Genomic DNA, 12,871 nt, shown 5'->3' on the forward strand with positions numbered 1-12,871 from the left:
GTCTATCTTAAAACAAGTTAACGAAAACAAACATTAATTTGTTTTTAATATGTAAGATCATTTAATATCAGTATTATTTTTTTGTTCCCTAAATGATGCTGTAAGATTTATGAACAATGGGGACTATTTACAGAACATAACTTCGAATTTGTATAATGTTCTATTTCCAATATAATATAATTTCTATTTTCTAATAATTTATCTATTTGTGAACATAAATTATATAATAGTGAATAATATACCAAAGTTTGGGTATTTTCAAAAGCGCGCAGGCTATCTCAAATAAAATTTCAATAATTTAATATCTTTAAAAGATCTGTGCTAAAACTTTGGATAATTATATTTCGGCTTTCAATTTCAAATTACAATAGAAGATTACAGAAACGAATAGAACTAATTTCATTCATTTTATTGTATTTATAAATCACAAAAGCGCATTTTACTAACAAGGTAAAATTTAAATATGTTAAAATACATTTATAACAAAAAATAAGAATCATACTTATTAATAATATTCTACTAAGTTTAACATCTATAATGGAGCATTATTGATTATAATTTTTAAAATCAATTCATATCTATTCTTGAAATGCTAGCAACCTTTCGGAGCTAAAATGCAATTACAAAAGATATAATATCCCTAATTACTAATGCACTAAATCAGCAGTTTATTCCAAGAAATGTATAAAAAAAGATACAACATTCTTTTACATAGCTATAATTAATTAAAAGTGAAACATAAAATGTAAAATAAAACTAAAAAATTATAAAATTAAATTGTTTTGTACTAAAAATTATATTAATTCTTTAATTTTATAATATAAACTATGAACGGCTTATTGACTCCTAGCACATTTCAAGAATATTACTAAAATTTGAATAAAAAAAGAACTGCAATTTACATTTATTAGTGTTAAGAGTTTGATTGGACATAACACCAACAAATAAACATTTTCTAAATGTTTTACATATTTATTAAATTTAAACAAATTAAATAATAAAATAATTTACTGTCCGATAAAACCACTTCTAAATGGCTGTGAACATGAATTATTAATTATCATAATCATGTGTTATTCCCACTACACATTACCTTATATAATATTGCACTTATTACTAGGATAATTTTTTCAAATTTTAATAATGCATCACAATAATTTATAAAAAATAATCATCCAAACAAAAGGCTATTTAAAATAAGAGAATTAAATTTTCAGATCTCTGATTCAAAGCTTTAATATAGTATGAGATATTTTTTTTCTAGTTTGCCTAAAATAAATGTTTTTCTAAAATAGATAATTTTAATAACACAGATAATTATTACATAAAACCTCAACTAAAACGTAAAATCACAGAAATGGCATTATTAATAATACAAATTTTTATTATATTTTAGTCAATATTTCGTGTTTTATAGAAAATTATTCCTAATAATCAAATAAAAAACTTTCCTTTAAAGATTGAGCTCAATTTAATATGTGGTTTGATGATTCTAGCTTAATAATTATAATTTTAATTATAAAAAACTAATTACAAAGAGTGGCCTATTGTAACCATCATTCTATCATCATATAATGAAAGTCTATTGCAACTTCTTCTACTTCTAGCCCTTCTGACGCTAGGAGGTACGTCCCCTGGAGTCTTAACCCTTTGACTGGGGTCTCTCAATTTTCTTAAATCTCCAGTAGATGAGAAAACTTCATGAAAAATTTCAAGGGAATGTTGTCTATTCAAATTCTGCTTTAAACTTATGTTTTTTGAACGAGGAGAGCTTTTCAATGACTCTTCTCCTAATATAATGTAACTGTTATCCGAAGAATATTGATTTTTTATGGAATCTAGAGGCAAGGAATTTGGCCTCACTTTAGGTGACCAACTATCAACTGAACTTTCATTAGAGGTGTTCAACGATGTTTTATTACAATTATCATTAGAAGAATTTTCATAATAGTTCCTATTTTGAACTTCATTATTTGATGCATTTATTATTTGTGTCTTAGTTTTGTCAACTGTTGGTGCTTCAGTGGTATCGCCTCCGTTAAATACTAAATTTGATTTTTCATCACAAACAGTTTCATCAAATCTTATATTTATTTTATTTCGATCAAACAAATTTTTTATGCTTTGCCATACCGAAGATTTGCTGCTTGTTGTTTTAGTAACATTTGTTAATTTACTAATATCAACATTTTGTAAATATGGTATAGGAGTAGCTGTCTGAAACAATAAGGCATCTTCTATGTTGTTTCTAGCTTGTTCATTATGATTTGAGTAATTATGACGATTTTCTATAATGGCAGAAATATCCTGATTCACAACATGCATAATGTTCGAATCATTTGTCATTGCATTAAAATTATCTACAATTTCATCTTTAAGACTTCTTTCAATTAAAACTGTATTCTCAGCATACCGATCACTAGCCATTAAATTTCTTTCTAAACATGGATTCCGACCCTGAAACGCTTGCATTTGAGGACAAGCATTTGTGTTTTTATCACTAATATACCCTGTTTCAATATGAACTGGTTCCATAGTCCCATTTTTATCTTTCACCAAATTATTTGCATCTAAGGGTGGGCTACTGACTGTGTTTTGAAGTCTGTTTGGTTTAATCGAGGCCAGTTCAAATAATCTTTCTTCTACACATAAAGCTGTGAGTCTTGCTTCAGCATCATGGTCCCAACAGTCTTCACAAGTTTCTTTTGCTAGTTTAGAAGCTTGAGAATTTATACAGCCCCAACCTGGTGGAAAAACAGGTCTTGTTTTATGTCTGCACACCATAACTTGCATTTGCTCAAAACTAGGATGAGAAGGCAGTTCTTTCTCAAAAGGAGCACAATATTCAGGAATTGTAAAATTTGCTGGATAAAAATCACTACAACGAGTACTCAGTTCCCAAAGGACAAGCCCCAAGGCATAAATATCAATTTGTTTCAAGGCAGATTCACAATCTCTCAAATTCACTGCACCTTCTAATATTTCAGGAGACATATAGCGTAATGTACCGACTTCATTAATACTTCTTGTCTCTGCTAATTGTTGCTCACCATTGTGCTCATATCGCGGTCCCCATGTTTTAACAGCAAAACCTAGATCACAAATACAACAGGTAAGATCCGATTTTACAAGAACGTTACGACTGTTTATGTCCCTATGGCAAATGCAAGGTTTAAGCAAATCTCCTTTCCTAATGTCTGTATGCAAATGAGCAATACCTCGGACAATGCTTTGAGCCATAGAACAATATACATCCCAAGGTAAAATATTGTTTTTAAGATAGTCTTGTAAACAGCCTCCTGTCTCTAATGACAAAACTAGTAAATACTCAGGTATGCCTTCCATGGTTGAGCGTTCATCACATCCATAATAAGTTAAAAGAGAAGGATTAGACATCATTGGCAAACAATATAGATCTCTTTCATTTAAAAAATAGTTTCTGTGATGTGCTGGAAATATTTTTACAGCAACAGGTTCTTCATTAATTGAACCACGCCAAACTGTTCCATATCGTCCTTTACCTACCATGGAAACTAATTTCAAATTGTCCACATTATATAAATTGGAACTATAGCCAGGTCCAGATGAAGCTGTGTATGTCGCCACTTCTTGACTCTTATATTTATAAATTATAAAACCAGCTGTGATTAAAAACAATATTGTTGCCAGAATGATACTTATGTACAATGTTAAGCTATCAAAGTTCACATCCTGTGAAATGTTTTGATCAATAGAAATCATCGGAATATCTGTTGTAATCAAAGGAAAACTTTCCGTTGACATATTTTTATTGCACAAATCACCAGAACAACAACAAAATCTTGTGTATGATAATGCTTGAGAAGAAGGACCATGTGAGATACATTCATTTTGGTAACAACTAGCTTCTTTATCTGAGCTTACCCAGCAACCCTGACCCATAACATGTAGAGTACCGTTTTCATCTTCCCGCCACAAAGAGTAACAAAAATTACTTGTGCATTGTTCTACACCTGTGTAAGTAGTATTTTCGACCAGATCTTTTGATATATCGCCATTCTCATCGTACTCTGCCGAGGCTTGAGGACTTATTGAGTTGTATAACTTTGCACAGCGCCTCATTGGTACCGGGATACATAAAATAGTGTTTATATAAGATGAAAGTAAAATATAAACAAAAAAATAAGGACATATACTTTTTATATTGATCATATTGCAGTTTTATACAATAACACTTGGTGCAAATTCCACTAGCGTTTTTATTATGCCTTTGACTATAGGTACATTTAAACCGTACTTGATGCCAAGCACGATATAAATATAATAAGTCTCATTATTGTCACCCAAATTAATTGCAAATTTTCACAAGTTCACTTGTTTTTAATATGACAAGATATATCAACACAGAATTATTTGCTTGACCAAACAAATATTTCATCAAACTTAAAATGTCACTTGGGTTTTTTCGGTTTTGGAATGATGGTACTCGGGGTGGTACTGCAAATTCAAAGTTTTAAATTAGACGCAATACATAATTAACAATTCTGATAAGATGGTTCTTAATTATCAATTGTTTTATATTTAACTAATTAGATAGTTTTAAACAAAAAAAAAACAAATATTTGAACTTTTTATTTTGAAATTATGGTACTCTGTTGAGTGAAGTGTCACTTAGAATGGTTAGTCGTATCAAAACAAGCCTGTCAAAATCAAATCATAAGTTTAGATTACATTAAATTTTATTCAGCAAGTCAAAAATGGATATGTTTGAATTTTTAAGAGGATTTTTCAGATACCCGAATAACCGATACAACGATGAGAGGTATAAATCACATAATATTTGTACGATTAATTTTCAATTAAGAAATGACGCAATATTTTTTACATTAGAGGAACCCCGAGTAATAGTTTTCGGAATCCAATCTGGAATAACGATGACGATGACACTGATGATGAATTGCATTCCGATTCAAGAAATGGGCTAAACTTTGGTTTTAATATTTTCAGTAGTCCTCTAGAAATGCAAAGATATTTTGAGCAGCAAATGAATCATCTCATTAGAAGTTTTCACTCTGGCATGTCTGATTCACTGTTTTTCGGTAAATATTAATAATTTAATTCTTTTGTATTATTGGATAAAACATGTAAAACTAAATTATATTTAAAGGGCCAGTGAATAAACTATGAGCAAGATTCAAAATGCAATATGGATAGCATGAATCACCTAACACAATTTTAGTTCATCATTGATGTTTTATTCACAATATCTTGGTCTTATGAATTTTGAACAGTTTTTAAGATAATGTGGCATTTGATGAATAATTGTTTAATATTATTTGGAAATAATGTAATGAAAATGATTCATATTGTAATTGAATCGTTCATTCGGTAAATAAAATATTTCATAGTATTAATCTGTTCAACAAAAAGTACTGAACTTGTATAAATGTTTTTAAAACTAAAAACCTGTTTGATATCTTTTTTATCAGATTTAAACAGCTGTTCCAATATTTGGTAATGGCCATATTTTTAAAACTATGGATACATTTATTTTCTTAATCAAATTCGGATATTACCCTTTTAACTGCATTCAGCTAATGGATTTTGCATACCTCATGGATCATTTATCATGTTTTCTTGTCTTGCTACTAAACAAAGTTCCAAGCATGCAATCCTTTTCTACCTATTTTTGTGTTTATATAAAGCTTTTTTCAAACAACTCTTCTTCACATGAAAAACAAATCTTATTTATGCTTCTATATATGGGATAGACAGAGTAATATCTTCAAGCTGTATAAGACTCCATAATCACTCCAATGACCTGCATGGATTCGTCCTGGAGATAAAATCATACTTTGTGTCCATTCAAAATTAGTAACTTGACAAATTCTGAAATATACAAATGGCTTGGATCAAAGCACATTTATTTTAGGTTTCCAGGATGTAGTTAACAAATAGTAACTCACCATCAAAACCTAGTACAGAACTATATTGAATATATATATTTTTTATTTAACTTAACTGTGAAATATAAAATATAATTACGTAGAAAGTAGATAAAGGATTTTTAAAGATTACTGTTTGGTTGTATGTTTAATTTTGTCACAAATATATTATCAATTTTTTAATTGTATACTTAATTCTATCACAAACATAATTATTAGTATCAGACATCAGATTTGAAGAAAATATTTTATTGCTTGTTTTTGACTAAAGGTATGAATCCTACTTTTGAGCACAATATACCTATAGAAGGGTGGGATAATCCTGTTATTGGTGATAATCAATTTTCTGGACACAAAAGTTTGCGGGATCAATTCTTGAAACCTGGTTATGAAACCATCAATGAAAACTTAACAAGGAGAGACAATCAGAATGAATCAATTGACTCAGATTTGGATGGACAGTAAGTTAATTTAAGTATAAAAGCAAGGACATATATTTATCATAAAATAATATGCGACCATCATATATGCAAATATACTTATACCATCATATATACAAAATTAGAAATGCATATGTGTGTGGCAAAAATAAAAAAATTATATAAACTTTTTCTCATATTTTATATTTTTAAAGTAAGCATTATACAAATGCTATATGCACTTATCTTAAACTATCTCTCCTTTATTTGTACAGGCTTTATGGACAACAATTAGATAGCTTTTTGAAAAGAAACTCTTCCAGTGAACAAGAAGGTACAAGTAATCTGATTCCTTACCAAGATGAGAAAAGAAAAAGGGGAATATTTGGGTTCAACTTTGGACAATCTATGATGTCAAAAACTATTATGCGACCTGATGGGGTAAAATTATAAATATAAATATGATGAAACATCATAGATATGTTGTATTATGAGTATTATATAATACATATTGCATTTTTTATTTCATATTTTCAGAGTGTTGAAATGCATAAAACAGTTAGAGATTCCAGTGGCAATGAAGAAACTACAATTACAATACAAAAGCAACAAGAAACTTATACCAAAACTATTCATAAAGATGCACAGGGAGTGATTACTGAGACAGAGGAGGTTACACCCCGATTGCAATAAAATTGTTGTTTCAAAAATATGTGGATACTTGAGAACAATTTGTGATAATAATAGATAATATAAAATAATTTATAAATATTCTGGAAATAAAGTTAGTATAAAATAGTTGCTCAAACTATAAACTTGTTTTGCTAGTAGACATCTTAAAACATTATATTGATATAAGCTATAAATTTCATTATTTTATCTAGAATTCACATATTCAAACAAATTATTAGAATTTTAAACGATCATATAGCTTTTCGAAAGAGTTATGCAGGAAAAGTTAATAACGTTTAAATTTCAGGTTTGCTAACGATAACGAGTAATAATTATTTTGAGTCGCATGTTGGTAGTGATGTGAAAGTAGTAATAAGCGGGAAAGTGGCTTGTTGTTTCAGCTGCACCGATCGCCATTTTGTGCTTCGTAAGCGACGCGGCGTGCATATTATATTAGAAATTCCGCTAAATGTAAGTAATTATCGTATTTGTGATTTATGAAAGTTAATTAATATTATATTTAGTTAAGTCTCTATTTGTGTGTGTGATTTTGTATTAGTAAGTACTCAGTTAACGTAAATTTCGTCAATAACCGGGTTTTGGGGTCAGTTAGCCTCGTGTGCATTTTACTTATATTATTACATATTCTTATATTCCCGAGTGCTATTTATCTGTTTGCTAGTTTTACTATAAGTTTAACAAATTTTTTGTACCGTGGAAAATTTTGGGTTTTATGTTTAGACTGACCTTGAGGGGTAACATGAATGTAACAGCGAAAACTCTTTAGGAGGTTACCCTTTTTAGAACACCCAGTTTTACTAATAGTTTTGTTCTATTCGTAATTTGTTGTGATATATTGTTTTATAATTATCGTGCCATTGACTGTTTTCCTCGAAGATACAATTTAGTAAATACATCGCACATTCACAAATATTTGAATTCAATATATTCAATATATAATGTTTTCATATTTCAGTTTAAAACCATAAAATGGCTGACAATGATGATCTTTTGGATTACGAAGATGAAGAACAGACTGAGCAATTACCGGTAGAGACAACTACTGATACTGCACAAAGACCCAATGTGAAAGGCACATATGTGTCTATTCACAGTTCTGGTTTTCGGGACTTCCTTCTGAAGCCTGAGATTTTACGTGCTATTGTTGACTGTGGCTTTGAGCATCCATCTGAAGGTAATTATTTTTATCCTTATACCTCTAAAGACAAAAAACCATAGGGATTTATATTTTACTTATTGACACTATTTGGCAAGTTTTCTTGTCCAAAGAGCCAGTTGAGCCATTAATCCATAGTGGTTACCCATGGCAGTGTCATAAATTAAGAGTCCCTTGGACCCATTAGCATATTCCATATTCGCTCTGTAGCCTCTGGGTGGAGATCATTGGGATAAACCATGCTGATGACATTCTAATATCTAACAGTCTTGCTAAAGTTTATTTTGCTTTTTTTATAAGTATAATATTTGATCTTCATGTGCATATCAAATACCTCAAAATATTGGATGACTTTTTAGATTCAAGTATTCAAATACTTGAAATTTGTAAAGTGAAAGTAAAAATTTATAATTTTTGTTTTAGTTCAACATGAATGCATCCCTCAGGCTGTATTGGGTATGGATATTCTGTGCCAGGCGAAATCTGGTATGGGAAAAACTGCAGTCTTTGTCTTGGCTACATTGCAGCAAATAGAACCCACTGAAAATCAGTGTTGTGTTCTTGTAATGTGTCATACTCGGGAACTAGCTTTTCAAATCTCCAAGGAATATGAGAGATTTTCAAAGTACATGCCAGCAATTAAGGTTGGGGTATTCTTTGGGGGATTCAATATTTCCAAAGATGAGGATGTTTTAAAGGCTGGTCAACCTCATATTGTTGTTGGAACTCCTGGGCGGGTGTTAGCTTTGGTTCGCAACAAGAAGCTGAGCCTCAAGCATTTGAAACATTTCATTCTTGATGAATGTGATAAAATGTTAGAACATTTAGGTAAGAATATTTTGCAACTCATAATACTGTAAGATATAAATATTTTGTTTTGTTATAAATAAAAAAAAACATTGCTAATATGTGGAAATTTCAAATTCGAATAAGCAATATACAATTACATTTATATTTCATTCTGATTCTTTATGTAAATTTAATTTCACAATAACGATGCTTTAATACAATTATATTCGTGATGAGACTGCTAGATAGGGACATCTGATCCTTGTGAATGATATTTATCTACACTGATTGATTTTCTTTATAAAATCTAATTTTCATTATTAGAAGCATATAATTTAATGCAATTTTTGTTTTATAGATATGAGAAGAGATGTGCAAGAAATATTCAGAAATACTCCCCATAGTAAGCAAGTTATGATGTTCTCCGCTACATTAGGGAAGGATGTGAGACCAGTTTGCAAAAAGTTTATGCAAGATGTAATTGAAATTTTACTCTATCTATCGTTATCTCAGTTCACGCTGCACGTGCTTCTGTTATGTTGGTCCATTCAATATAAAATTCGACTTTTAATTAATATCCTACGCGTAAATACTTGAATGTTAAAGAATCATGCTTCCGTTCCATCAATATAATTATGGGGTTTTATTAATATTGTGGTTAGTGCACTGTAGCTCAACGTGTAGGCTTTTCTTAACAAGAAATCAAGAAAGAAGATGCAAGACAAGAAGAAAGAAGATAAATTATTAGTTAATTTTCTTAATTAAATGGGGTTGGGCTTAGCTGCTTTTGGCATAGCTACAGTGCATCAAAATTTGTTAGGGGTATGTGGAAAGGGCTTATCAATAAAAATATCAACATACCTGTGATACATTTGTTGGAGTTGGTTACTGTTCGCTTATCACAATTTTGAGAAGAACGCGTGCAGCTTTTTGGTGGATCGTGCCACTCAACACCTTCTACTTAGTTTTGTGACACAGTGGAAATACAACCGTATGTAAAAGACTTAGTTTAAGCATCTTAAATCCAAGATCCTTTCTATCTACTTGCATTTTTGAGTATCATATTTTAATTTTTCGAAAAATTAAAATTGCAGAAGTTTTTTATCAGTTTGTCTCATTTAAATTTAATTTAGTTCAAATAATTTTTTTTTAATAAATGGCAATTACATAATTTTTTGTTTCAACTTTTTTTTATCCTTGTATGAAATATATTGAATATTATCTTCAGTCTTATGGTTTGTATAATCAAGTTGTGTTTTTTAATTGAAGACCAATAGAAGCCAACGTGAAACTTTTTTTTCTTTTTTTATGAATCTTCTATCTGGTCTTCTTGCCTTAACCATATCCATGTTTTTGTTATATTTGTAGCCTATGGAAGTCTATGTTGATGATGAAGCTAAGTTGACACTTCATGGCCTTCAACAACATTACTTGAAGCTAAAAGAAAATGAAAAGAACAGGAAATTATTTGAGTTACTTGATGTTCTTGAGTTTAACCAGGTATGAACATAAATTTATATTATGATTAAGGGCAATTTTTGAACTTAAACTTGTGATGCTTCATATTTGATTCTTTAAAACTGATTTCAGCAAATCAGGACTATACATCATATTACAGTATTGTTGATGTACTTTATTGTTGTGCATATCTTTTATAAAATATACTTTTTCAGGTTGTTATATTTGTCAAGTCAGTGCAGCGTTGCATGGCCTTAGCCCAATTATTAACAGAGCAAAATTTTCCTGCCATTGGAATTCATCGAGGGATGACACAAGAAGAAAGGTTATCTAGATATCAACAATTTAAAGATTTTCATAAGGTAAAAACCAATTTATTTTAATCAATGCAAATTTTATCAATTATGATGATACTTTAGATAGGGACATCTGAAATTAATTGACGATTTGTCTTTATAAAATCTGATATAAAAATTCAAATTAACATTGTCACATTCACAAATTAGCCTGCATTTTAACTTGTTTTAAAATTTGTTTTAGCGAATTTTGGTGGCCACAAATCTCTTTGGTCGTGGTATGGATATTGAAAGAGTGAATATAGTATTTAACTATGATATGCCTGAAGATTCAGATACTTACTTGCACAGAGTTGCAAGAGCAGGAAGATTTGGTACCAAAGGCTTGGCAATCACATTTGTATCAGATGAATCAGATGCTAGAATATTAAATGAAGTTCAAGATCGATTTGATGTCAACATTACTGAATTGCCAGAAGAAATAGACTTATCTTCTTATAGTATGTATATTATTATTTTCTTGATTTGTTTGATGAAAAGTTTCGTACCATTAATCTGTAGCCTTAAATCTGTAATTTGAGTAGTGCTACAGTTGAGTTTATTTTGAGAACAGTTAAATCTATGTAAATGAATTTGACGAAACTTAGTTGTAAAAACATGCACATTATAGTTAAATGTATATTTATAAACATTTGTAATTTTTTTTTGCAGTTGAAGGACGATAAATGAAGATGCCAGTGATGAAGTTATTTTAATTCATTTCTTCAACCATGTGCAGCCAGATATTGTACCTGCAGTTTAATTAAAAATGATTGTGTGGCATTTCTGCAGGTTATAGCTGGATTGCTGCTTTGGTGCACTCTGAAGCCAGTTTTGTAATTGTACTAGTATTTAATTTTAATCTATTAATTTTGTATCGTAATTAGAATTATGCAAATCATTTTATTTTAAATATATGTATATAATGACCATTTGTTATTTATTTTTTCTGAGCAAAAGCAGGTTTTGTGTATAATGGTATGCAAAAATTAGTTCACGAAAACCAATACATAAATTTTTTGTAATAAATTGGTCAGTCGTCAGAGACACATTCATATAGATTATGTATTACAAAAATAAATTTCTAACTGTGAAAGTGATTTTATATTATTTTTTTGCATAAATGTACATATTGCTGGTGTATTTTGAGTGCAAAATAATCATGAATCAACTATAAACATATATTTTTATTTCTATTAATTATAAATATGCAAAATGCACTTTCGATATAACATCTTATTAACTAAATAAGGCAGGGGTATTCCAATTGCTAATTTTTTTTTTTTTTTAAGTTTCAGTCAGTCAATGTAATAAAACCAAATTTGGAATTTATGTGTATAAGAGCCGATTATTGACCTTTCGTCTTAAAGCCATTCTATGTAAGTCAATAAGGACTAGCGTTTATCAGTTTTGAGCGACGATCGGCCAAGCCGTTTCTTTTTAATTAACAGAACAGTGTAAAATTTTTGGCTCACAATCATGAATCGATTTTAAAACTGTTCGAAAGATGTTGGTTGGGAATCGAGTTGATTAGTTTTTGGAAACGATCGGCTGGACCGTTTCTTCGAAGCTTCGTACGACGATAGATTTCGTAGTATGAAATAACATACTGAAATATTAGAAGCTTAAGGAAGCTGTTGAATTAAAATTCATTAAAGTTTAGAATTACGGCGCGCGCTTGAGCCATTCGAATTAGTAAGTAAAATCATTCAAAGATCTAAATTGGAAATCGTTTTGAATGAAAGCGAAATATTTATTTTCGAAATAAACATTTTATCTAAATAGCTAATTATAATTTTTGTTGATTAAGTCGACTATTTACACGTATCGGGATGTTCATGCAACTGACCTTAAGGCAAAATGCCAATTACAACTAACTTGTGTGTTTCAGTTTTTACTGCAATATATTGTTTAATTTAAAATTAGGCAGTTAAATATGACAGTAATAAGGTAAAATCATAGTAAAATCCTTTGATATCGACTTTTGTTGATGAAGCAGTACAAACAGTACACGTGCAGTCAAGAGGGTAAAAATCTCACTCCAATTCTACCCACTTTTCCGACTCGGAACGAACAAACCCGGACCGAACCGAAAGG

The 12,871-nt window shown here is 29.9% G+C and overlaps 3 protein-coding genes across 3 annotated transcripts; 2 read left to right on the top strand and 1 right to left on the bottom strand.

Moving 5' to 3' along the window:
- Positions 1 to 1,454: 1,454 nt before the first annotated feature.
- Positions 1,455 to 4,390, bottom strand: LOC113372174 (bone morphogenetic protein receptor type-2). Its single transcript, XM_026612502.1, has 2 exons — positions 1,817 to 4,390; positions 1,455 to 1,741 (listed from the first exon to the last, which is right to left on the bottom strand). The coding sequence occupies exons 1-2, from the start codon at positions 4,189 to 4,191 to the stop codon at positions 1,531 to 1,533; spliced, it is 2,586 nt and encodes an 861-aa protein (XP_026468287.1). The 5' UTR covers positions 4,192 to 4,390; the 3' UTR covers positions 1,455 to 1,530.
- Positions 4,391 to 4,528: 138 nt separating this feature from the next.
- LOC113372177 lies at positions 4,529 to 7,118 on the top strand. Its single transcript, XM_026612504.1, has 5 exons — positions 4,529 to 4,801; positions 4,870 to 5,078; positions 6,196 to 6,385; positions 6,619 to 6,784; positions 6,881 to 7,118. Exons 1-5 carry the CDS (start codon positions 4,737 to 4,739, stop codon positions 7,034 to 7,036), a joined length of 786 nt encoding a protein of 261 aa, XP_026468289.1. The 5' UTR covers positions 4,529 to 4,736; the 3' UTR covers positions 7,037 to 7,118.
- An 887-nt stretch (positions 7,119 to 8,005) lies between these two features.
- Positions 8,006 to 11,721, top strand: LOC113372176 (ATP-dependent RNA helicase WM6). The gene is made up of 7 exons (XM_026612503.1): positions 8,006 to 8,210; positions 8,616 to 9,020; positions 9,340 to 9,458; positions 10,350 to 10,481; positions 10,655 to 10,801; positions 10,980 to 11,235; positions 11,447 to 11,721. Exons 1-7 carry the CDS (start codon positions 8,006 to 8,008, stop codon positions 11,458 to 11,460), a joined length of 1,278 nt encoding a protein of 425 aa, XP_026468288.1. The 3' UTR covers positions 11,461 to 11,721.
- The last annotated feature ends 1,150 nt before the right edge of the window (positions 11,722 to 12,871 follow it).

Source organism: Ctenocephalides felis, unplaced genomic scaffold (assembly GCF_003426905.1).
Source record: "Ctenocephalides felis isolate EL2017-DRISC unplaced genomic scaffold, ASM342690v1 CF-g0.4_SCAFFOLD_01604, whole genome shotgun sequence".
Lineage (NCBI taxonomy): Eukaryota > Metazoa > Arthropoda > Insecta > Siphonaptera > Pulicidae > Ctenocephalides > Ctenocephalides felis.